This window comes from Seriola aureovittata, chromosome 12 (genome assembly GCF_021018895.1).
Source record: "Seriola aureovittata isolate HTS-2021-v1 ecotype China chromosome 12, ASM2101889v1, whole genome shotgun sequence".
Classification (NCBI taxonomy): domain Eukaryota; kingdom Metazoa; phylum Chordata; class Actinopteri; order Carangiformes; family Carangidae; genus Seriola; species Seriola aureovittata.
Genome location: NC_079375.1, coordinates 3055280 through 3082775, shown reverse-complemented (window position 1 = coordinate 3082775; position 27496 = coordinate 3055280). Strand labels below are relative to the sequence as shown.

Genomic DNA, 27496 nt, shown 5'->3' with positions numbered 1-27496 from the left:
TATGGTCATGGTAAACAGAAACAAGCTTTGACTGTCGGTAGGAGACAGAAGATGAAACACGGTCTCATCCATCAAAGGCAAGATCCAACATCAACCCAAAAGCCCTAAAAGTCCACCGGACGCATAACTGTTCTTCTTGCAGCTGACCCGTGCCGCTCTTCCCCGCTCCACTATCTCTGAGCTCCAGGTCTGTTTTAACCGAAGCAGCTCGGGTCTCTGAGGCGTGAAATTCACTCATCAGTGTTCTGTATATAAATGCTAATCTTTAGCACGATTCGACCAGTAAATCTTCATGTGACACGAGCTAACGTTGGAAGTATTGTAGATACTTCACACAATGTAATTCAGACAATGACAGTAAAGTGTATTAAACAAGCTAGTCAGTTAGCTACTGCTACTTAAATGTAACTACAGTGTTTCAATTCGCTTGGAGCAGAGACGCCTGCCACTGATGGGAGTGCGGCATGAAGACGAGATGTTCAACTAATGTAAAGAAATGGTATGGTCCTTTTTAGGGGTGTCTGAAACCGTATTACAAGATTCTACCGGGCATGAATATGAGAAATATATTGTAATATTTACAATTTCAGGGAAGTAGAATATATAAATGTTTCAATGCCCCTGAACTGTTGTTTTTACCTCTTCAAGTCTTAATCAGGGGGGTCAGAGCCCCTCAATCCCCCCCATAATTCAAACCCTGATTCTGACCAAACTCATATTTGACAGAAAAAAAAGAATCATAGGTGTATTTTACTTCTCTCAGACCCTTACATTATCTCTAGGAAGATATGACAAACGCCTCTGCTGCAACCAAAACTTCTCAAACTTTTTATCTCTTCGTCATCTGCTGTTTCGTCTTTACAGCCACTTGTGGTTCAGTGTGTGTGTGTGTGTGTGTGTGTGTGTGTGCTGGGGTTAAGTGTTCTAACAAATTCACCCCCACCTCAAAACCATGTATCAGTCCTATGTCCTCACAAAAAAGGTCAAACTGTCCACTGAACAACAAACAGCAGATTGAACACATAGATCACACTCGCTGACGGCTGACCCTCACGTGTCGCTCGATTCTGCACGGTTGAGCCCGGTCTCACGTCATACTCTGTCTCCTAGAAGTTACATTTTGTCCGTAATGTAATCGATGACTGGATTATGTTGAAATGCAATGCAGCTTTTGAATGAATTAGTAGCCATTTTGAGTCTCTCTGCAGTCATTCTGTGTCTCTTCATGGTCGTTTTGTGTCTCTTTGAGGTCATTCTGTGTCTCTTTGTGGTCATTCTGTGTCTCTTTGTGGTCATTCTGTGTCTCTTTGAGGTCATTCTGTGTCTCTTTGAGGTCATTCTGTGTCTCTTCATGGTCGTTTTGTGTCTCTTTGAGGTCATTCTGTGTCTCTTTGAGGTCATTCTGTGTCTCTTCATGGTCGTTTTGTGTCTCTTTGAGGTCATTCTGTGTCTCTTCGTGGTCGTTCTGTGTCTCTTCGTGGTCATTCTGTGTCTCTTTGAGGTCATTCTGTGTCTCTTTGAGGTCATTTGATTAACTTTCCAACACGAAATGTTAACAGTTATTTCAAACAGTTGCTGGGACCCTTGGCACAACCCTGTACTGCTGAAAAGGAAACGTAGAGGATATAGTTTTCCTGTTTGTGTTCACTATATGATGAAAACGAGCTACAACCAACAGCTCACACTGTACAACCTGGTGGTACCAGGCTTCCATCTGCATCTTTTTTATTAGATGCAGATGTAACAACAAATTTCACTGTGTTGCTTTCTGGTGTGACGGAGCTCTTTGTCAGGAAGTCTGAAACATTTAATCAACAGTCACAGTCACATTTAAAAAAAATAAAATCTGTTGTCCAGTACAAATAATGAGGACAGCCACTGCAATTAACCAGCAACCAAGCAGGTTTCTAGATGTAAACAGAGACAGGATATTCAGTGGAAGACTTTCCTGCCATTAGATGAAGTTATTCTCTATGTCTGTGTATAAAATATGCGACACACAAAGTCCCTGGTTCTTGATTTGACCGACCCCCTGCTTGGACAAGAGAGAGAGGAGTAGAGGTGTTGACACTGGAATGTCCAGAGAGAGACTGTGTGTGGATGTGTGTGTGATGAGGGGGAGTTCAGTGGAAAAAATACTGATGGGGGGGCAGATTAAGGAAGAACAGCATGTGACAAATGAGTGTGTCTGTGTGTGTGTGTGTGTGTGTGTGTGTGTGTGTGTGCAAGTGTGTGTTTATGAAAGTGAATAGTGGTGGGGTACAGAACAAGTCAGAGATTCCTGAGAAAGAGAGAGAGAGACAGTGCGTGCATGTGTGTGTGTGTGTGTGTGTGTGTGTGTGTGTGTGTGTGTGTGTGTGCGTGCGTGCGTGCGTGCGTGCATGTGTGTGTGTGTACGTTGTGCACTCTTCAACTGGAATCTGCAGAGGAGACGAGTGAGGCCACCAGTCGACAGCACAGCTGGTTACAATCACAGGAGCTAAAGACTGCACACACACACACGCACATACACACACACACACACACACACACACACACACGAACCAGTATGGTTGCCTCCGGGCTAAATTCCCAGTTCAGCTATGTAATGTCAACACTAAGGCAAAGTAGCGCTGAGGCTAGCTAGCCTCACAGTTTGGCTAAAACTAAAATATTTTCCCAGGAAAACAACCAGACAACCAAACTAAACACTTCAGGAGCTGAGTTCCTCAGAAACATTCACGATGAAAACTGGAAACAAGTTATAAGAAAATGTTGATTGTTGTGTTTGCAAATTAAAAACCTCATATTCTACTGCAACTGTGTTCAAGTTTTACTAGAAAATGAAATAATTCTCCAACCAACGTGTGACAGGGACTCAATTTGTGATTGGCCATTATAATAATGTTGGAGAGAAACTCAGCCCACATTCAGATATTAAACTCCCTAAACAGACTCCCACAGCTGCAGCTACACACACACACACACACACACACACACACACACACACACACACACACACACACACACACACACACACACACATTTAGGTCTTATTCAAAGCTCTAAGTTGAACAGTAGAATAAGTCCTGAGAATATTTATTATCCTGTAAAGATAAAAATTAAGATATGAGATGAGAATAAAAGTTGTATTTCAGCAACAGAGTTAACTCATTAATTCTCCCAAGAAGTCAGCAGGGGTGCTTTAAGAAATTCAGGGGCCTCTGACAGGTTATGACACCGGGGCCCCTTCGCTCTAATGCATCTGACTTCATGCATTCATGCACACTTCACCTTTCTCTGCCCTCTTTTCCCTGCAGGGACTTTTCCAGGAACCGAAGAAAGTTCTCACCTGTTTTTCGCCTGCAGAGATATTGTTATTTACTATTTGATTTAAAAAGTGCTGTATATCATGTGCAGGTGTTACCCTCTACCTTTTTATTGCAAGCAGAAGATGAACACTCTCAGCTCAGTGACACTGCAGCACTCTCAGATTTGACGTGCCGTCCAGGGAATGTGTATCCATCCAAAAAACAAAATGCCCTGAGAAGACTGTCACTCTGCATGTTTTACTGTCTGGATTAACTCATGTCTTAGAGGGCACTGACTTGCCTCACACACACACTCATGGGACATGACACTGAAGCCATTACACTTTTCTGGAAGGTCTCAGAAGTAAACACTGATGTCAAAAGTCAGGACAGATCTCTGGCAGGAATGTAGAAGCCATGATGTCCATGAGCAGCTGGAAAAAAAGTATATATATGTATATATATATATATATATATATATATATAAATTATTTTTAAGTTGTGGTAGCAGCAGTATTAATAGTACTTATAGTAAAAATATCAGCAGCAATGACAGCAGCAGTTGGAAGTAGTACAAAATATCTGTACGAGTTGTAATAAGGGATATCACCTGACAGTTTGTCCCTCATGGAACCGACACATGTTGAGGGTATTATCATGCTTATGTATGTAATAAAGCGAAAAATATAATTTCTTCATAATCTTATATAACTAGTTTTGATCTTCTGTTTTTAATAACAGATAAAATACAGAAACTGCCTCAGATCTAAACAGGAAGGGGTTTGGAAGGAGTGGCGCAGGAGTTCACATTCGGTAACAGCACTGTTTCTGCTTGGTGTAAAGACTTAAATCACCTTTAAACGTCCACTCCATTCTTAAGAAATATGAAAAAAATCATTCCCCTGCTATGAGTACCAGAGCGTAACACATAGCAGTGAGTTTCAATGTCAAATAGAAAATGAATCTGGTCATTTAAAATTGAATTTCTATTTAAAACAAACCTTTAACCTGTTTAACATTTGATCCCTGATGTTTTTAGAGCTTGTTGTTGGCTCTCTGGCTTCAGCAGTGTGTTTACAGCCCTTCTCCGTTGGTCTGCTATGACCCACTTCACCAAAACCTTTTCTCTAATTTTCCCTCTCTGCAGCTTCTGGCCCAAAAAGAAGAAGAAGAAGAAGAAGAAAAAAAGCCCCGTCAGTCAGGGTGGAGATTGGGTGGAGATTGGGTGGCTGTGATGAATTGATTGGATAATTTCGACCATACGGGAGCATTCAGTTGTGATTAAAGTAACAAGATGGCATTTGTCAAAGGTTACTGTGGCTAATGCGTGCAGAAAGCACAAGGCTGCCTTTGTCGCCGGCTTGTTTTGCTGAATAAAATGCTGGGTCAGGTTTGTTCATTAGTCCATAAGTACAAAATGAGACAGTAATAGTTGGGAGCCATTTGTCCTACATATCCCTTTGTTTTCTACACCAAACAGTAGAGTTTCATAGGCTCCTTTACTGAGGTCAGCAGGGACAGAGCTGCTTTGTTTGCCAATTAGTTTGACGTGTGAAGCAGGACAGTGTGGAATTAATCACGTTTACTTTGTTAGCACAGCATATAGCCTACAGTATGAGAACAGGATGGATCACCAACCTGAAAAGTTTCTGTACTACGGCTAACATCACCACTACCCGTTACCCCTTTCACTGCTGCTACTGCTGCTCTGACCACTACTGCCGCTAACCCTTTCAAAGCTTAAAGGCGCTATTTGTACGTTTTGTTATTGCTACATAGCTAATGTTAGCATTAACAGCTAGCAGTCTTACCGAGCTTCAGCCACTGTTGCGTTTACAAGACAAGAGGTTATAATACGTCCTGTGAGCATCGCTACGTCTTCAGGGCAGACTGGACAGTATCGGAAAGTGATGAGAAAGGGCAACCGGGCCAGCGCTGGTTAGTTAGCATGCTAACTTCAGTAGTAGAAAAAGAAGTGATAGAAATAGAGGCAAAACAAGAGGGTTGCTTAAAGTAAAGGGATTAAGCTTGGTGTTAAACTCGCATAAACTCTGAACTGATAAGGTTCAATGAAGGTCCCATAACTTTATCAAAGTAGCCATTTTAACCCAAACCACAATCTTTCCCTAAAAAAGTCTTGATAGTTCCTAAATCTAACCAAACCTTAACTATCACTTTGTCACATTATAAAACTGATAAATAATGTCTTCGACATCAGCAAACACCTATGACGATGGTAAATGAATGTTTTGCTGTTTTATCTAGACTTGTTGTGTATCTGCTTTGATTGATGCCTTAAATATTCCATTAGAAATATCCAGTGAGTCTATTAGAGGTTAAATGCTAACAGCATAACAGTTTTAAATGACAAGATGTTCAAATGGTTGTTCAGACTTCCTCAGAAACATGTTTCAGCTTAATACACTCTATAATAAAATGTCCAGAGTGGGAAGCCAGTGGTAGAGAGACTAACAAAGGGAATAAGAGAATTTGACTCTCAAGGGTCAAAGGTCAGAAGACCCAGCAACAGTAGAGGGAAAAAATGTTACCATAATCATCAAATATATATCATGTTAAACATATAAAACAGGTTTTCCTCTTACATGTTCTCAGATTCACAGTTTTTTTCCCTCCAAAGCTAACATGCTCTTCACTGCTCCGTCTCACAGCTTGGAAGACACGGTCGCTAGCGGAGACGAGCCAGGACCCATTAGCTCCCGCCAAAACTCCCACTGAGGAATACCAGCCTCTAAAACGAGCGTCAAACCAAACAAACCCAAACTCTAATCATCCTCCCTCTCACTTGGCAAACGTGTTGCTCTTGGCTGCCAGACAAGGAGCTCCGTTCAAGCGCCGTCCAGGTTCCAACAACCTGGACTCTCAGAGACTGAGAATCTCTCTGCTTGTTTGGGTTTTAACCACCTGTGCTTTTCATCGCCTGTTCGACACTGGGGTCGAGGAAACAAGCTGTGCTCCAACAAAACTTTAAGCCCTTCGAAATCATGGTAAAAGTTTACGCAAAGAAACACTTTTTTGATTTGTTTTGTCTGATTAAATGAAATTTACTTTACAAGAACGGAGCTAAATTTATGCAAAGTTTCTTTTTCTATGTACCTCTGTGCCTTTTAACACCTGGAAACTATTTAGAAATAAACCAGCTGCATAAATACTACTGTTAATTCAGTGTAATTTTGTAAGAATTAATCTGTTTTGGGAAGAAAAGTGTAACTAGCACAACGTGATCTGAGCGAAACAAGTATAAAATCCCTTCAACTGTAACAGTTAAGATCAGGCAACAGCTTCTGAACCCTCGTTTTTAGCTCAAGCTGAGAGAAATGTGATTCCCCATGTGGTAAAGAATAGCAGCATCTAAAATGACTATTGGCATAGCTCAAGGCTCAACCGCAACAAGAGCTCAAAATAGAGATGTGCTTTTATTCTATTTTTTTATGTGTATGGAAAAACAACTTTTTCTTTTTCAGTCAGGACTAAGGCAAAAGAAGATGCTTAAGGCCCATTTCAAAGAGCCAAAGACCTCAGCCAGGTCTGGAAACATTTCCTCTAACATGGCAATGACCCTGAGCATAAATCTGTCAGGTACTAATAACAAGAGTTTGAAAGTCCTTGAGTTCAGACTCTGAATCCCACTGAATGACAACTTGCAGAAAGCCGTTTACAGACATCTAATTAGAAATGTTGAACATACACACTGGCCACGTCACGTAGCATTGCATCAACTGACAGTTGTCAGGGTAACAGCACAGAGCTGATCTGGAGATCAACCTGGGAAGCAATCATGATGCAATTTTATACCTTTTTAGGTTAGTTCAGATTATTTGTAGCTGTAGGTAACTTTGGTTTGCAGTAAAATGAGTCATCAGTCTGACACATACACATTTAACACACATCACGGACAACACATGTGCACAAGGTTTCCAAACCATGATGCCAGCGAAATAGATGAAATCAACTAAACAAAAGCTCAGTAGAACAAGATCATAATGGTCTTCTCAATATGGAAATAGGACAGTTTCCTCAGACACAGCAAATGCTGAAGCCCCTTCTCACACACAGCTTCACAATTTGCCTCAAAGTTCAGTTTTGTGTCAATAATTGTCCCAAGGTGTTTGTAGGATTGTACACACCCCACTGTCTGACCTTTAGTGGATGTGACTTCATGTGTATTGGCCCGTCTCCTGAAATCAATTACCATATCCTTTGTCTTAGATACGTTGAGCTGAAGGTAGGACCTCTCACACCAGTTGACCAAGTCGTCTATGACCGGCTCGTAGCTCAGTCATCTGCATACTTTAGGACGGTGCTGTTTTCATACCTGCTCTGACATATTTGTGTAGAGGATAAATAAAAGTGGTGAAAGCACGCATCCTTGTGGGAAGCCAGTTGAGGAGCAAAGTTTTTTAGCTTCAAGCCAAAGCTTTGCAGATTTGTCTATCAGTTGTTAATAAAAAAACATGAAGAAAAAATAACGCGGGCCGTCGAGTAGCTCAGTTTGTTGAGCATCCGCCCCATGTGTAGAGGCTACAGTCCTGCAGTTGGCCCCAGTTCGAGTCCCAGATCAGACAAGCCCTTTGTTGCATGTCATTCCCCCTCTCTCTGCCTCCCCATTTCCTGTCTCTCTCTACTGCACTGTCAATAAAGGCATAAAAAGCCCCCCAAAAAAAGAAATAATAACGCCTACAACTATACTTTTATATTACTGTATCTACTGCTATTGATTCAGTACTGTTGAAGTAGTTTTTCCTAAATATGTTTAGGGGAATTCAAATACAGTGAAGGATTTTCACGGTTAGCTTGAGCAAATCTGCAGATTAGTGAAGGAGATGATACAAATCTCCAGAAACAGACACACGGAAGAAAAGTGGAATCAACATTTCTGTGTAGAATAGACAAAAAAAAAAAAATCTCTGTTCAATCTCAAACTCAAAAGAAAGCCGTCAGACAGGTTCGTATTTTGTAGAACCACTTATGAATAACCTGCTGCATCCGTACACGTCTCCAGTGTGATGCGATGTGTGCTTAACTCAGTGCAGTTAAACACACCTTTCACTCAATTTCACACATTTGTTTCACACCAGCTGTTTGTAATAAATCAGAGGCAGAAAGCCAAACTTGTTTTGACAGGATGTGCATGGGGAACATCACTGTAATCACTGAATACCACCAGTCTCTGACAGAAACACTTATATTCAGTATGAAGCTCTGAATGTTCAGTTCTGTCTCTTCCTTCCATCTGTCTGCGTCTAGACGGTTATCTGTGCTGTTATCTAATGATTGAGCAACTTCATCCCTTCATGGGAGATTCCTGCTCTCAAAAAGAAGGCAGCGTACCTTGACAGGCCGGGTTGGGAACGTGAACGCTGATACTGCAGATAGAGATGAGTTTCTTCTGGGTTCTGACGCCACAGACTCTTCACCTCACATGCCTCAGATCTGATGATTTTCCATCAGTATGAATTTACAGCGCTGATCTGGACGTCAAGGATTTATGATGCGAAACCAGATCAAGGGGCGAATAAGCTACATGTCAGAATAAGTCGACCTGCATGAATTTGCCTTGAGGTCAATGGAGAGAAAGTTAATCACCCATTTCCTCCCAGTTTGTGCCAATTTTCTCTCCCTTTCTTTTTAAAACGTCAACATAAATCTAAAAAAAAAATCTCTATATCATTATGGACAAAACTTAATCTGTACATCTCATACAACGCAACAGCATTTTTGTATAAACACTTCTAATGTACACTTAAAGTACATTAAAGGTCCCATACTCCATGTTCCACTGACCTGTTGTTACTAGAGCTCCAGAGAGAAGCCTGAGAGAGGAGATGTAAAACTACATTGAGATGGTTTTTGGTTCTTAAAACCACAAATATATCTTCTTATGGATCAACACTTAAAAATAAAACAGGAAAAGTGTAAAATATGGGACGTATAAGGTGTAGATTTTACTCATACTTGTTCTATTTCAATATATTACTTCTGTATTTCACGTTTTATTTGTTTATTGCTTTAATATGTTCTCTTTTCCTCTTGTTTTGTATCTACTGTTGTTCAGCGAGTCTCTCTGCAGGGTCGGTGTGTCCAGAATTTAACCATCATTCAAGAAGAGTCAGTCAGTTCTAAAAATTCTAGTGCAAAGCTGTCGAGGCACTCACATAGATGTGTCTCTGCCGGTAACGCAGGAAGAGGTTATGCATGATGGCGCCGTCATGGAGGTCCTCCAGTGTCGCCATGTCCTCCACCCCTCTGATGCTGCTGTGGTGCATGGGCTGCACCTTCTGCCTGGTGAGTGCATTCTGCTTGTAGGTGTACACCTGCAGCAGAACATGGGAGAAATACAGAGATGTGTGAACCATGTCAGATGCAGGAGATACGCAGGAAAACAGAGAATCGACAGATCTCGTTTATGCCTGTCTTAAAATTAACCAGAAGCCTGAACTTAATTGTTCAGTTTTTAAAAGTTTTCCCAAGTTTAAGAGTGATACATTCCCCAAGCAGTGATCACAGGAAACATTTAAGCCTACACAAGAGTAGTTTCTTCAAGCTGCCACTTCTCTACCACAGGTTTTACATCTTTATAGTTACATTCAGCTTTCTGTCCCTTTTGACTTGTTTATGACCGAGGGAGCCGCTTCAGAACAGAAAAAGCCAAGACCACCACCAGACAGTTTTTCAGAAATGTAAAACAGAGCTAAAACCTCCAGAAAAGAAGAAGATTGTAAACTCCCAGGATTCATTTCACGTGGTTACTTCACTGAAACTCTTATAAGAGATGAACTGTTATGAGTAAAAACATCTATTCACATTGATCACACAGCAAACAATAAAAAAAACATTTGCACCACATATTTTCATGTCACAGTAATGATGATGATGCATAATATTGAAAACAGCTGGGGAATAAATCTCGACCCTAGACAGCAGAAACTGCAGTGTGCTCACTTGCTGCTAACATGCTAAACATGCTAACATCCCCTCTGTGTGTGACTGGTTCGCTCCCCTCAGGCAGCGAACGTCCTGACTGACAGATTTTTATCTCATGTTACTGGAGGAGGCCGATGTGTGGAAGAACGCCTGCAGGCGGGAACTGAAAGAGAACACGAACCAGGAAGGTTGGTTGAGTGGTGAGGGTCAAAAATCAGAGCGATAAAAAGAAATTAGTGGTTGAGATGTAAACCAGAGAGACAAGCAATGACACAGCATCTGAACTTTGAGTGACATGCACTGTAGTGTCCAAAGCAACAGGACTGATGTGAAGACGTTCTTTAGTTTTCAGATCATTTAAAGAAGGAAAGAAGGAATAAAGAAGGAAGATGATGAAAGCAATAAGAAAAGCAGCAGAGATAAAGGAGGAAGTGAGGAGAAAAAAGGATCCAAAGAAAGAAAGGATGGTAGGATGGGAAAATATAACAAACAAGTAACATAAAGAAAGAAAGAGAAAAATGAAACAAGCAACAAGTTAGTTTCATTTAATGTGTAAAAGTCGTTGAGCAGAAACAGATCTCCTGTGTTTTTCAGATTTCAGCCTCACTTCATTATGTATGTCTGCAGCTGACATAACTGTGACTGTGTTTCTCAATCTCAATGAGACTACATGACTCCAGCCAGCAGATAAATGTGGCGATGGCGTCTTTCCCTCTCAAATGACCTGGAGGAGCTTCAGGTAGAAGGTAACGTACCAGAGCCTCCGCACAGCTCCAGAGTAAAACCCGAGGGCTTGATCCTCCGAGACAAGATTCACATGTGGAGAAATTCATCAGATTTCTACACTTACAGGAAGCATGTATATAAATACAGGATTCAAGACAATCTGGGCGCTGTGTAGGACCTGACCTGTAAGGTACAGCATGACATGACCTAATACCAATATCACAGACTGATGAGATCGACCAGTGTATAAGGGTCCGAGGATGGAGCGATCTTTAAATAAAGTTATCACTATAGTTTTGACTTGTCGTTGTCGGGCAGAGTTCAGTCTTGAGAAGCTGTTCAGCCTCGTCCTCAGACACGGATGATAAGCAGCCGTGTGCTGCAACCTTCCTCCAGCTCCTGTTCTCCTTTCTCCAACAGGTCGGGGTAACATTTACCTCCGCTCTCTATTTTAAACTTTAGCAGCCAAGCTAACAAGCTAAAGTTTAATATTACTGTTAACGCATCAATCTCCGACCAGCTGTCACCCGGTGAGCCTTGGTTGGGTGCGAGCTAGAATTGAGACGTTAATCTGACCCGCCAGAGACGCATTTGTGTACTGTTCCATATTTACAGCCTCGATAAGGTGGAAATTCAAAGATGGTTGAAATTTTTTTTTTTTAAAGAAAAATCAGGCCTCCTAAAAAGTCTTGTGTTTTAAAGTGGAGTTTTTGAGATTTGGAGTTCAAGCCTCTGAAGGTCAGAGATGGGGAGTTCAAACTGTTAGTCTAAACATTTCACACAAGTCACAACTAGTTTATCTCATGAAATGTGTCTAATGTTCATAGCAACATAAAACACCAGAGATACTCAGAGTGCTAAGATGTGTTAACACTGCAGTTATGAACGTTATTTAGGTCTTCAGATTCCAGACATATCAGCTGTAATGATTCAGTCGTACAGATGCTGGAGTTAGAGTTAGGCTGTCTTACATTTTGATGATCTCCATACTTAAATACGTAAACACATTCATATTCCAAACTTTCACTATTTTCATGACTTCTAAAAAAAAAAAAAAAAAGTATTTAACGCCTCAGTTTCATTTAAAGTGAACAGAGGAGATTTGAAAAAGAAAAAGATGCCACTCAGACTTCGAAGATCCAGTCGTGAAAAGGAAGAGTCGGCGAGGTTAATTAAGAGCAGATCTCAAATCATCATCGCTCTGCGGGACGTCTGCAGGAAGACACAGAGAGACCTCTGAGGTGGTGGTTGGGGGGGGGGGGGGGGGGGGGGGGGGGATGAAATTTCTCAACAGAAAGATCAACCTTTTCTTGTCTGAGGTGACAGTGGAGATTAAAGCTGTCCTCACTGTCTGACTACTGTACCTACTGTAGTTCCTCTACGTGGTATGACCCCCGTCAGACTCCAACCACACTGGCTCCTGGCTGGAAAGAGGAGAGCAGCCAAACCTGGTGCTGTCTCAGCCTTTTTCCACAAACACAGACTTTACAAAGAATATCCAGTAACACACACACACACACACACACACACACACACACACACACAAACAGGTCCTGGAGATTTCTAAAGGTTCTAGCCGCCTGGTTTCAACCCTTTAAGCAGAACAATGTCTTCCTGTAACAGTGAAAATGAATGAAAGACACATTTCTCTCGCTCTATCTCAGGTTTAATATTTCAACACTGCTGCTGGTGATGATGCGTTTTGACCCATTTCTTCCTCTGTGACTGAGAATCTGGTTCACACATTAACTATTGTGACTCTGACCAAGAATGAAAATAAAACTGTAAATGTCTCACAGTGCGACCACACTCTGAATGCCGGGGTCGGTCTGTCACCCGCTGTGACTGAGAAGCTCAGGGTGACTACTCCTGAAGAAAGCCAGGCTCTGTCTGAGGAGTCAATCACATCTGAACCCCCCCCACACCTCCCCCCTCCACACATAACACATATTAACACACAAGACCCCCCCCCCAGCATCCTGTCAGGCCTCATTTCTCACATTCCTGCCTCTGCGATGCTTCAGGGGAAACTGAACGTCACAGAAATGTCTTCAAGATTAGTTTTTTTTTCTATGAGACATCAATAGTGCTGCTTTCACAACCGGTGTGTTCTGGCGGGTTTATTACTCCTGCGGCCTGTCCAGGTGATGACAACCAAAATACCAGAGGCTCCTAAGAATAAAATTGAAGCTGAAGTAAGCAGAAAATGAAGTTGATGGCTCCTTCGTTGTCACAACATTAGTGTTTTCACAAAAATGATCAGTTTTACAGACTTTTCACTAACAGGGAGACAGTTACAGGGAGAGAAGTGACTTGTCAGACCAGTGCAGTGTAAACACGGTTCACAGTCAACAGTCAGACATGTCCTGAAGTCCTGGAACAGCACAGTTAGTTACTGTAAACACACCTTCACCTGGCTGGATGACCTCACCTGTCAACCTGCGGTACATGAAGCACATGGACTTCAAGTTGAAAAAAACCTCTAAATTGATTCTGTAATTCAATAAATTCCCAGAGGAAAAATGTATATACGCTAATTAGCATTAGCAAGTACATTTTGATAGAAAAGCAATATTTGCTCTGAGTAACTAAAGAACAATTAAGGATTATGGGTTATACTATTGGCTGTGTAGTTTGATGAGAGGATTGATAACACTCTCATGTCTGTATATTAAATAGCTACTTTCCAAATCTGCGGCCTTTGGATGACTTGCTCTACAACGGCGTGACAGTGAAGGCAGAACCACTATGAGACAGTCTGGTCTATGGAGAATTTCCCCTTTAACCTTGGCTGCTGTTTTATTTGCGGAATCCACCTTATTCTCTTTTTGAAAAGTGATTTGTCACTTTTGCATAATGAATCCTGGGATAGGTTGGGTCAACTGATGGATCCGTTGTCACCCAGGAAATACAGGGTAGGCCTACATTTGTGACAGCCTTGTCGCGCTGCAATCTGTCTTCAAATGCAGCCTTCAAAGTTTGAGGTCCCTGAATTGACACACAGCTCATGTGAGGCTACAGCTAGCAGAAGGTTAGCTTAGCTTAGTATAAAGACCTCGAAACGGGGGATACAGCAACAACATGATTCTGTCCAAAGGTACCAAAACCTGCCTACCAGCACCTCTACAGCTCACTAGTTAACCTGAGACTCATTTGTTCGACTGAAACAAAAACAGACATGTTACAATTAAAAATGTGTTGCATTAGGGAAAGTAACATGACGGATAATTGACTGGGAGCAGTGAGTATTTACCCAAAACTACTTCATTTTATTTCCCCAACTGGTTTAGTTGCCGAAACCTAACACATGAGATACAAGACTAGAACCCCAGTCTGTGGCGTCAACCACCCACCCCAGCGTCTGATGCTGGTCCAGTTGGTCCAGTTCATCCCAAAGGTGTTGGATGGGGTTAAGGGTCAGGGTTCTGTGCAGGTAAGTCAAGGTCTTCCACACCGAACTGGGCAAAGCTTTTCTTGATGGACCTGGCTTTGTGCGGGGGTCTCCCTCTCTCTTGTGGTCATGGACAGTACTCAGCCTTCACTGCAGATATACAGGTCGTCCTCTGACTTTGACTTAATTAGGTTTCTGATTGGTCCAACTGTCTTTGTGGAGATGAGGACGGTCCACGCCTCAAAAAACAAAGCCGTGGGGCCCCCGGCGCTAAGCCTTTAGCGACAGATGCTAACAGGAGTAAATCTCTGGGAAACAAAGTGATTAGACGACAGGGCTGCAGGGGGAGGTGGGAAATTATGGCTGTACCCCGCATCAACAGGCTGTTCCTGGATCAGTTGGGATAAAGTTTGTTGTTCTTACTTACAGGGATCAGGAAAGTGAATTCAAATTTAGGTTCAGGCAATTAGACGGTTATGATCCTGAGGAAGTTAAAATGAGCAACTGAGGAAGGGTTGAACTAATATGGGCAGTAGTTTTTAACTTTAGTCATTAATCACTATACTACAATATTTTTTTAACACTAATTTATATATGAATATGACTTTCTTTCAACATAACCTTGAATTTGTTAGTGTATTGGCATCTTTAAGGCTTTTTAAGGTTTTCTTTATTGCTCAAGATTCTGTACTTCAACTTGATTTTTCTTTTATGTATGAAATTCATAGTTTACATCAAACCTTTCTTATTCTACTTTGTTTTTGTTGGTTTTAGTCTCGTTTCTAATAGTCTACATTTTAATTCTGTTACTTCTGATTTCCTGTGACACTGGTTGTAGCTTTAAAGGTCCTACATTTTACACGTTCTCTGTTTCATTTTAAGTGTTTCTAATTGAAGTGATATATTTGTGGTTTTAAGAACCAAAGACCATCTCAGTGTAGTTTTACATTTCCTCGCTCAGGCTTCTCTCTGGAGCTCTAGTAATAACAGGTCAGTGAGCCAATCAGAAGAGAGGAGACTCTGAGCCTTTCTACTCACTAGGAGAAACCTAGCTTGGCTTGGCTGAGAGCGGTGGTTGGTTTGTTGTGACATCACAAAGTTCCAGAAGTCCTGGTGGCTGGTTTTAAGGCTCAGTTTCTGAATTAGATTAGATTAGATTAACTTTATTAATCCCACAACTGGGAAATTCATTTTACAGGCTGTGTGCATTTCTCTGTGGACTGAGCACTTTGATACTTTCACAGTATTAATATAGAAACTAGACCTGCTTTATACTCAAACAACACATGGACATCTACCTTTATAGAATGTGGGACCTTTAAGAAAACACAGCTTTGACCTTAAATCCTCAATAATCAGCAGGGAATTCCTTGAGGCATGTTACAGGCTCTTTACAGAGAGAACCAAAAGGCTGCTGGCAGCTGATTGCTTCACTAACATTTCATTTAACTACTACGACTGTCACGCCAGGAATCAGTTTCCTAGAGGAGGAGCAGTGAAACTCTTCATTACGTATCGTTAGGAGGGAAAAACTGAGCCCCCTCTCACCACCCTCTGTCAGAGAGTTGAACAGGTAACCCTGCGCCCGCCTCAAGCTTCACTTCACTTCACCCCACCACCACCACCACCACCGCCCCCCATCATCATCATCAAAAGCAGCAGCTGCTCTTTGAATCACCATTCATCTCCTGCTGCATTGTCCTGCAGTCAGCTCAGGAGGAGGAGACTGTCTGCGCCATCAAAAACACTGAAACCCGAGCAAGACGGGAGCAACCCTGCGACCTCCGAGAAAAAGGACACCAAAAATCTCTACTCATGATATGATAATAATAATAATAATAATAATGATAATTATTATCATTAAAAAGAAAACACCTGACATGCAACTGCAAACTTTGTTTTACTCATAAAATAAAATGGGAAGCATTTAATCCAACAAACTGTTTTCAACTATAACTTACTTGCCATAACTTTTTTTTTAACCAATAAGTGAGATTTTAAATGTAACTGTAATATTCATTACTATATATTGACTTCACAGATGCTTTTGTCCAAAGTGGTTTACATTTATCACCGACATGAACACATCTGGAGCAATTTGGGATCAAGTTGAGATTCAATGTCTTTCTGAAGGACACTTGGAGAGGTAGGCACAAGGAACCAAGGACTGAACCAGCAACTCTATCTTTACCCACTACAGACACACCTGCTTCATCAGCTGAGCCGCAGGTAACCCTAGTTCACTGGTTTTCTTTTTTAAAATAAAACCCTAGAGCAGTGGTTCCCAACCTTTTCCAAACTCATAGCACCACTTGACCACCCACATCCTTGATATATGCACTTGCACTGAACTTCACTTGCACTTGCTCTGAACATCTTAACAAAATTACACAGTTCTTTTGGAGAAATGTCTCATTAGGTGTCAGAGTGAAGAGAAACCTCATGGAGCGTCCAAGATGGGAAAGATTAGTCCCAAAGACTATGAATATGCTCAATTAAATTTTAGCACATTTACAATAAAGGATCAAACATGTTGCTCAGTGGCAACATTAAGGGAGATAGTGGAGGTAAAGGAAAGGTCAAAGGTCAGAGGAATTATAGGGAGTCATCCACCGGGGGGAATAAATATTAAAACATTAAGACTAAATATCATGGCAGCCTGTGCAGTAAAGTCTGATCCTGAACAAATGAACACACTGTTTCTACTCACATTGGAATAAACACAAATATATACACACATCATCACATCATAAACACATAAACCAACACTGGGACACAGTAAAAAACTATTTGTGATAAATATAAACTGCATAAACACATTCTGGTTTATATGAAATGAGTACACACACACACACACACACACACACACACACACACACTGAGGCACGCTAAAGTGGGTGGGGCTTGCAGTATTGTCCTTCACTGATTGGTCAGCACTTTCTTCCCTCACTGACAAACATCTGCTTTGCACCTGAACAGGTGACATCCATCTTCAGTTACACACACCAGGCAGCAGGCAAACGTACACACATACACACCCATTTATTCAAATAACACTGAAACACACACCTATGCATGTGAGTCTCTGGATGACAATGCACACACTCAATCCTCATAAAACACACAACAACAACAAAGAACACGGATGAATGTGTGACCACACTGCTCCACAATAACGGCACGAAGCAACACAAAACAAACACACTATTATTTGCATGAGTTCATGTCTCACACTGAACAGCTGGAGTTCAGTGTGTCGCTCAGGGGCACACTCTACATATGACCTACTTCAGGGATTGAACCTGTGACTTCTCTGTCACACAGGCTGCTCCCTCCATCCGACAATCATCTCATTGTGTGAGGCGGCTGTTAGTGAAACTTTTAAAGCTCAAACACACTGAGTGTGACAGTCTCGTGCTGCATTTATTTCTCAACTGAGCAAATTAAAACCAACACATGATGAGAGGAGAGGAGAGGAGAGGAGAGGAGAGGAGAGGAGAGGAGAAGAGGGGAGAGGAGAGGAGAGGAAACCGGAGAGGAGAGGAGACAGGAGAGGAGAGGAGACAGGAGAGGAGAGGAGAGGAGAGGAAACAGGAGAGGAGAGGAGACAGGAGAGGAGAGGAGAGGAGAGGAGAGGGAACAGGAGAGGAGAGGAGAGGAGAGGAGAGGAGAGGAAACAGGAGAGGAGAGGAGAGGAGAAGAGGGGAGAGGAGAGGAGAGGAAACCGGAGAGGAGAGAAGAGGAGAGGAGAGGAGAGGGAACAGGAGAGGAGAGGAGAGGAGAGGAGAGAAGAGGAGAGGAGAGGAGAGGAGGGAGAGGAAACAGGAGAGGAAACAGGAGAGGAGAGGAGAGGAGAGGAGAGGAAACAGGAGAGGAGAGGAGAGGAGAGGAGGAGAGGAGAGGAGAGGAAACAGGAGAGGAGAGAAGAGGAGAGGAGAGGAGAGGAAACAGGAGAGGAGAGGAAACAGGAGAGGAGAGGAGAGGAGAGGAAACAGGAGAGGAGAGGAAACAGGAGAGGAGAGGAAACAGGAGAGGAGAGAAGAGGAGAGGAAACAGGAGAGAAGAGGAGAGGAGAGGAGAGGAGAGGAGAGGAGAGGAGAGGAGAGGAGAGGAGAGGAGAGGAGAGGAAACATTAAAAGAAAAAAGATGAGTAACAAGGAGAGGGGAAAAGAGACCAAAAAAAGTCATAAAGCACAAACAAGAAGAGAGGATGAGAAACAAAAACAAGGAAGAAAAAAGGAGAGACAAATGAAATAGGAGGAAGAGAAAAAGATTAAAAAGGAGACAGAAATCAGAAGAGATCACTAAAAAAATGGAAACTAAGAAACAAGAAGCCAAAAGACAAGAGGAAGAAACAACAGACAAAACAAAAAGAAGAGATACATTATTGAATGATTAGGGACCAAATCAAGAGGATTAAGATATTAAAAAGGAGAGATAAAGAAGAAGGGGAGAAAAAAGACAAGAAGAAGACAGATGGAAGAGAAGAGGAGAGACAAATTATTTAATTGCACAGAAAAAGAGACCAGGGAAGAGAGAGGACTAAAAGATAAAAAAGAGACAAAAAACTAAAGAAAAGAGAAAAACAGAAGAAAAATAAAAGGTGCAGAAAAGAAAAGAAGAACAGACAGCTTTGTGTCGCTGTGTTTTGGCACAGCGGGTCGTCATGAGAGGGACACGAATGTCTGAATAATCGACACTTTAAAAGCACAAGCGACAACTTGATGGTGATAATAGATGTCGTCAGACTGACACCGTCATCACTAGAGCTAAAAACAGCCCAGAAGCTACAGCAACAACAACACGAGCCCAACACCTCGTCTGTAGACTGCGGTGCGGAGGCTCATTAGCTTCAGTGACCAGCAGCTCTGGCCGAGTGTGTGAGTGCGAAGCAGCCAGGAGATAAGAATGCCTTAATCTGCCGATAAATCTTCAGGACAATACGCCGGCTCAACATGACCCTAAATCCTTCAGCGCTCACATTTACAGAGCGTCCTCTGGTAGTGACCCTCCGCCGCCCGGCCGCTACACAGGAAGTCTTTGTTGAAGCTGTCAGCACAGGAGGGTCGAGGAGAGTAAATCCACTCAGACAGCTCACACAGGTCAGTGTTTACTGGCCTGAGTTTTAAAGGCTGCGGTTAAAAGGGAGCTAGTCTAAACTCAATGAAGTTCAGATTAAATAAAGAAATATAAAAGGATGTTATTATGAAAATATAATGTCAAGAAACATCCACAAAGAGATTGTGCAGGGCCATGCTTTAAGTTTAGTTTCACTCCGAGTTCCTGTTCACACTCTTTCCCTGCTGCTTCAAATTAAAAGTTTTCCAAACTAGCTGGAGACTTTTATTGTGAAAGCAGCTATAGAAAGTGCAATATTTATGTCACTGAGATCAGTGGAGCATTGTTCGTGGTGAAGAAGACGAGATGGGCTTATTCAACAGTATTTGGTCAGCAGGACAGTAAATGTTTAAACAGAGGCGGCCTCAGTGTGCTGTGGTCAACCGCAGCTGTAACAATCACTAATGTTGAGTTAAGGCCCGTTCGTGGTTTCCGCTCGCCCTGCGGACACGGACACGCATCTTTTCATACAGCAGTCAGTGGTCATGTGTACGGAACAGAAAACATGATGGCTTCCTCCTGAAAAGAAAGAAGAAGCTCTCGGTTGTTTGTAACATGAAAAAGTCAAATGAACGGTGGGAAATAAATAAACGCTACATGCTGCAAAAAATGAGCGTCCCCTTTACTTGACAGGTACATGTGTGTGTGAACAGTGTGACTTCACATCACATGGACCCATGCAGCAAAAACCGTGAATTAGCCTTTGATTCGCAGCAATTACAGTTAAATACATTGATCTGACAATGCAAGGGACATCCTAACACTAATTTGAAGGTGACAAATTTAGCAGCCACAATTCGCTGTATTATTAAAGCGTGGAATCAAATAATCAAATCTAAATAAAATCTGAACCATCCATTTTTTGCTGCTTATCTGAGGTTGGGTCGCTCAAAGTAGTCCAGATGTTCCTCTCCCCATCAGTGTTTTCCATCTCTTCCTGGGGGATCCCGAGGAGTTCCCAGGCCAGATACAACATATAATCTCTCCAGCATGTGCTGGGTCTACACCGGGGGGCTCCTACCAGCCATACGTGCCTGGAAGACCTCCAGGACGCATCCTGACCAGAAGCCCGAACCACCTCAACTGGCTACTTTCAACACGAAAGAGAAGCAGCTCTTCTCTGAGCTCCTCACCCCGTCCAGCCACGCTACAGAGGAAACACATTTCAGCCTCTTGTATCCATGATCTCATTCTTTCAGTCCCTACCTAAAGCTCATGACCATAGGTGAGGGTGGGATCCAACATCCACTGTTAAATCAAGAGCTTTGCCTCCCAACTCAGCTCCTTCTTCACCATGACGGTCCGGTACAACGCCTGATGCCACACCAATCTACCTGTCAATCTCCCGCTCCATCCTACCCTCACTCGTAAACAAGACCCAGAGATCCTTAAACTCCTTCACAGAGTTTCACCCTCAAGTGAAGTTAAAATCTGAATCTCAGCCTTCGCAAAAACCAGAGTGAATTCTCTCAGGTGTGAAAACTGTGCTCATCTCCGCGTCCTCATCCTTTACCCTGCTTATTCAGGTGCGATGCTCGACACCTCTAAACAGACTCTCATCTAAAGCGTCTTTTCTTTTCAGTGTGTTAAAGGAGTCATAAACTGCTGCAGCAGCGGTCAGATCAGTCAGCTGTTGGTGTTGGTGAATAGCACATATAACCATGTGATATGTGTGTGTGTGTGTGTGTGTGCTGACATGACGTGATGCTGGCAGCTTTGTCAGTCTTCCTCGTCACTTTTCCCTTTAGTGTTTGGAGACAAAGCAAAGTATCAAAAGCCAAAAAGATCCCCACTTTGTGAAGATACACACTTCTCTCTGTGTTGGTTCAAACCTGTGGAGTTCAACGCGTCACACAGGAAATGAAATGTTTTGTGTAAAATCTAACTGATGGGTTGATTCATGTTAATTCTTCATAATCAATCCAAAGCACACAGAAATCCCCCGGTGACCTCTGTCCCATGTGTCCTTCACCTCCTCTGTGTCTGCTATTTTGACAACACACGGATCAAAGAGATAATAGAGAACCATATGGGGATTAGGGGATTTGCCCCATCTCGAGCTGATCCTAAATTATGTGAGGACCTCTTTAAGCCTTTGCTCTCTTGTAGGTTTAGGGGAAAGAAAAGTCTGTCGGTGTCAGAGGAGGTTTGGGAAAGTCGGGGAGATCCTCCTGTGAGTGGAGTCATGTTTCCCTGGTTTTTTGTGTTTCTGTGGGACGGCACGGTCGTCAGGCAGAACGAGCTCTGAACGGGGCCTTTTAGTTATAAAAACAGGCAGAAGTGATTCTCACCTGGCCGTAGTCTGTGGCAAAGGCAACGACACCTCCAGAGCAAGAGGACACGGTGCTGGGAAGGTACTGTTCATCCTCCCTTAACCACACCCGGTCACCCTGCAGAGAGAGAAAGAACAGAACAGAGTCAGTTTAAAGTACTTGAGTACTCAGCACTCAACATGTTAAATATGAGGTCCTAAATACACACTGAGATATGCTAACTGAAATTTATGTGACCCAGAAAAACCTTCATTTGTTTTCAGACCTTCAAACCACTACAGCAGTAACCCTACTCATTTGGTGACATCAGAGTTTTCAGCCTCTGCAGAGACTAACATGTGCTTGATTTACCACATCGTGAAAACACAGCTGCACAGTGGACAGTTCACATAATCACCCGACATGTGTGAGAAAAACGATGGAAAATAAACATCAGGAAGTCTCAGCTCAACCTACGGCACCGCAGATAAACCAACGCATCCAAAGAGTTCAGAACGGTCTGAAATGTTTTAGATCCAAACATCAACAGTTCAGCTTCAGTAGGTCTTCATGTGTCAGCAGCGTAGGAGTGAAGCGCCTACCTCATGTTTCGTGGTGGAAATTAACTGCAGTGCTGTACTGAAGCACAGTTTTGATATACTTTGAGCAGAAGTATAAAGCAGCGTTAAAGATGCATTAAAAATGTACAGCTGCACTGTCAGGAGAGGAAAACCAGGCAAATGCTTGGGGCCAACCAAGGGGAAATAGGTGCCCTCATATTTGCTCATTTTACATTGACAACTATAAACCCCCTTAAACCTCCCATAAAGACACTATACAGTGCACTGCTGTCGCCCCAAAAGCTGTTGGCATTCAGGGCTGGGCCTCATAGGGAAATATTGTACTTTTTACTCCCCTACATTTATCTGACACTTGGATCAACCCTTCAAATAAAACATTAAATATAAATATATTAAACAAATTTAATCCATTGTTTTCAATTAAACTACCAAAAGCAGTTTTACTTGAGTATCGAGCTCAACTCCACAGTGACACGGCTCCAATGTGAAAAAATAACATGCGTCTGTTTGTTATCTTTTGTTTTTTTAGCAGATTTGATAGTTTTAGCCAAGAAAAGATGTTGTACAGTTTGGCTGTGATCAAGCGATCAAGCGACATTTATTTATGTCACGTCATTACTTTGTAATCTCGCTTTTGAGGTCGTGTAATGCTATATTTAGGTCTTTGCTAATGGCACAAGGTCTGACGAGAAGATATATTAATCTCCATATGGTGCTGCCATGGCTTTACCAAGGCACTGACCTTTCTCTGGCCGGCAGGACGGTCTCAGGTGTCCGGGATGCAGACAGGACTCTGCAGTGTTGGGTTTCAGAGGTCTCTACCTGCAGCCAGTAAACCTGCATGTTTATTGATGATTTTTACTGAAAACACTTTTATACCCGTTGAAGTTTACTGCTCCTGGTTGCTACAGTTTCCCCCCTCCCCCGAGACTAACACCTGGATATTTAATCAGAAGAGTTTCCTCACTCTGCTGTGTTTGTGAGGAGATAGCAGAGAATTTGTAGAATTTAGAAAGAAAGTCTTAACTGTATGTTTGCAAGTCTTTTGGCTTTAGATGTGACCATAGAGGAAAAATAAGAAAAATAATGGGTACCCCTTTAGATAAGTGTTTTTTCTAAAAGCATGGATTGTGATACTGGCAGCACCAGACTCGGCAGAGCCCCCCCTCGTCGACCGAGCTAAAGATTCGAGGGGCCCTTGGAGTGGATTCCCTCTTAATCGCGTAGCCACATGTGCCGCTGCTCATTAGCGTGACTGGCTAATGCTAATGGGAAAAACAAACGCTGCACTTTTTGTCAGATGCATTGACTGAACGCCCCTCCCCCCTCTCTCTCTGCACCGGGCACATGAACAACCTTTGACCCACAAGCCCTCATTTTGACAAGGTTGTCTGGTCTAGTGTGGCGGTGAGGGGCACCTGGCTGGGAGAAAAAAAAAAAAAAACTGGCACACACACACACACACACACCACACACACACACACACACACACACACACACACACACACACACACACAGGGTAAAGCTTGGGTCTGCAGAGTCAGCAGTGGATCAGAGGAGCTGTGTATTGATCTAAACCCCCGGCCGTCCTCTCTGAAAAGGGAAAAGATACGATTCAAAAAGGTTCTGGGATCTCAGAGATTAATGAAGAGATGCGCCAAGGAACATTCTTCTCCTGATCCCAACTCTGTCACATAAACTCTGGTGGAAAAATTACTCGTCTTTCTTGAGTTTGTTTGGCAAATTTGTGCAAATTGTTGTTGTTTTCATTTTTGTTGTGAATTTTTCAGGTATTTCTGCACTTTCTTATGACTTTTTTGCATTTGAATTTTGCATGTTTGCCTTGTTTTGAGAGATGGATGAGACAGAAAGGAAACATGGGGGGTGAGAACAGGATGACATATAGCAAAGGTCAAAACATGTGGACGGTATGATGATGTCTTTTATTCAAATATTGTCAGATTGACATTTTAAAGGCCCTTTCTTTGTCAGTTTCAGCTACAGGGCTAACGCTGCTAATGCTAAGTGGCCATTTCTATAGCTTCTGCTCAGGCCACATGGATACATGCTCCATGATGTTTAGTTTTAGTAAACACAGAGTAACAAAACTGAAAAAGGTCTCTGAAGGTGCCTCTGTGTATTACATTTACCTGTATTACAGGTAAATACTGACTTTGACTTCCACTATTTTCTATCTTACAAATGTACAAGTAGAACAAAGCACATTAAAACTTGAATGTCTCATGGTATCGGGAGCTATTTTACCACATAACCTTGGACATTTCTTTTTAAAGATGCCTGAGATTGCTTCTGATTCCGTTTGTGCCTGAACTCGTTTCCTCTGCTGTAAATCAGGTCTCTCCTGCAACGAGGTTACTTGATTAAATGATAAATCTGGTGGTATTCCGTATGTTTCTTATTATCAGCAAATCCCATTAAAAGACCAAAACCAACTGTTAATGTCTCAAACTAAGAAGTATTGTGTGTGTCTCCTAAGTCTGATATTATTCCTCTGTGTAATAGAGCTCCATTGTTTCCTCAAACTATTAAAAACACATCAGTGAACCACACTGTTGCACTCGGTGACATGTTGCTTCATTACCGTGAACACACACACACACACACACACACACACAGTGTAGTTTATTTTGACTCAACCCCACACACTGTCCTGCTGCGCCAAATCCGCCGCTGAAAATAGTCCCCAATAAATGCTCTATTTCCTCCTGTTTGTTTGTTAAAAACTACTTTTTAAAAATGAAACTACACGCTTATGAGCAGTTTTTAAACAACCAATGTAATGCTGAGAGCCACAGATGGAGGGAAGTCAATAGATATTGAAGGACGGACAAACACACAGTAGGTTTTGGTCTTTTTATGGGATTAGTTGACAATAAGAAAATATAGAATAACACCAGCCTTCACCTTTAGATGATATAAATAAACCAGACATGGAAACACACAACAAACTGTTTCACTCTGATGCTGACAGTGGCTGACGTCTGGCTCTTTGATGCTACAAAAAGGGACCAAACAAAGGAAGATGTTCCATTGTAACGTGCACAAAGAGAAGGCGTGTGCTGTTTACCAGCTGAGACCATATGGACATGCCTGACGTGCACCACCAGAGGAATCCGACGCCCGCATCAAGTTTGGGAGGAGAAAAAAAGAGATGGGGTGTCCCTCCATCCCTCCCTCCCTACACTTTCCAAGGCTCTTTCACTACCGCGGACCCCAGTACACACACATGCATACAAACACACACACACACGTCCATGTTCTTTGTGGGTAGCGTGTGCCACCCGCCCCTCCTCTGCTGAGGGGAGAGAAAGAGGCATCAGACAGTGGCACACTATCTTATTGTGCTTTCCTTCCCTCCTTAATCCACTCCCTCTCATCTCCCATCCCCTCCCTCTCCACTTCACACACACACACACACACACACACACACACACACACACACACACAGAACTACTAGCCCATTTCTAAACTAGGGCTCTGTGCCAAAAAGCCTCTGCTTCACCTCTTCTCCCTCATTCATCAACACTGATTGCCTGAACCTTGAACATCAAAGATTCGTTTGTACTTTCCGACGACCCCAGGTACATATCTCTGCTAATGGATGAAAACCACACTTCCAATAGAAGCACTTTTTCAGACAGCGAAAAACTGAGGCAGCCTCAAAAGCATCGCCGGCGTTGCACTTGGTCCTGCACACAGAAAAAATGACATAAATAGTTGAGCGAAGAGGGTGGAGAAAATTTCCTTTTATCACACCTGCACCATCACTGCATTAAGAGGGTGTGATTGTCCAGATTCTGCCGTCATGAAGCCACTTTCAGATGCTGTCTTGCAGACCTGATGCACTGAATCCCTGAGGTTCACCTACTCGACCTTCATTAACCACCGGGACTCACAGCTTTCATGTCCCCGAGACGTCACGGGACTCCTACGGCATAAAAACCGACAACAACTTCGGACTAGAGCAGGAAAAATAAAAACATGGATTCCTCTACTGTCATGAAAGGCAGCCGGGCCTCTTAGCTGAGCTAATGTCAACACATGAGCGGGGTAGACGCTAAATAGTCTGGACTGGGGACTGGGAGCTGTGGATCAAGGCCCAGCTGTTGCACCAGTAAGACCTCTGAGCCCCTCATTCCAGTTAAACCTGAGTAAACTCTCTCACAGAGCCGAGCCAGAGGTGTCAGAGTACGACGGATAGGAACAGATCGGATTATGTAAGTGGGAAAAAGAAGCTGTTGGGTTATTAAAATCAAGCATCTCTTTGATGACAAAGGGATTTATCTTGAAGTCTAGACTCATCTTTAACGCTTCATGACATTTATATCATAAAATATGTTTGGCTTTAGTGAAGAAAGGTCTTGGCTTCACAGTTACCTGGTGTTTTTGTTCCTCTGTTGTGTCAGCAGTCATTTTCTGAGGGCAGACGTCATGTTCTAGGAAATATTATTACCAGGAATAAATGTCGGGCAACAACAACAATGAAACCCTGCATAAATAAAACTCCAAAATAAGCTGCTTCCTGCATCATTTGGTGAAATCAAGACCTGGAGAACTCATCTCATATTTGGTAAATGCTTCTCTGGGTTGATTTTGAACCAGGAACCTCATACAATGGAGTTTTGCCCATTGACCAGTGTATGAGATCAATGGTCGACATGTCAGCCACGTGTGTACATGGTCCATCGAGATGCTCCTCTCTGGCCTTTATCCCCCCGCCCCCCCCGAGAGCTTCAGGAGTTTCAACCCGAGGTGGTGACCCGTCTCCTGCGTGTATTTTCCCTCCGTAACCTCGACATGTGTGGCTAATGCTCTCTCTGCGGGACGCCGGGTGTAAAACCAGGATCTGTGGAGCTGGGAGCGTTGGTACGCCGCTGGGGTTGGGAATGAGCAGCTGTCTCGTTTGAGAGATTCCACTTCCTCTGGTGTGACAAACAGAGTCTTGTGTTCGACCACAGCCATCCTCTCTATCAGAGCCTTCAATGGGAAACACTGTGAGGGCCTCTTTCTTTTTTTTTTTTTGTTGTTGCGAGCTCTAAAACTGTGACTCAACACATCTTCTGGTATGTTTCTCTGAGAGATGATGCGTCGCTGCTCTCGCAAGCAACTGGCGCTATTTGCTGCATTGATAAGTGTTTACAGAGAAAACATGTCCAATGTCCAGTAGGTGAGGGG

At 42.7% G+C, this 27496-nt stretch overlaps 1 protein-coding gene across 2 annotated transcripts in view; it reads right to left on the bottom strand.

Annotated features, from left to right (window-relative positions):
• Positions 1-27496, bottom strand: part of myo10 (myosin X) — a 133441-nt gene that overhangs the window by 75307 nt on the left and 30638 nt on the right. For both annotated transcript variants that reach the window (XM_056390742.1, XM_056390743.1), the window contains exons 2-3: positions 21759-21857; positions 9464-9622 (exon numbers count right to left, since the gene is read on the bottom strand). In XM_056390742.1, the coding sequence (XP_056246717.1) occupies positions 9464-9622; positions 21759-21857 (258 nt within the window). The remainder of the gene's footprint in view (positions 1-9463; positions 9623-21758; positions 21858-27496) is intronic.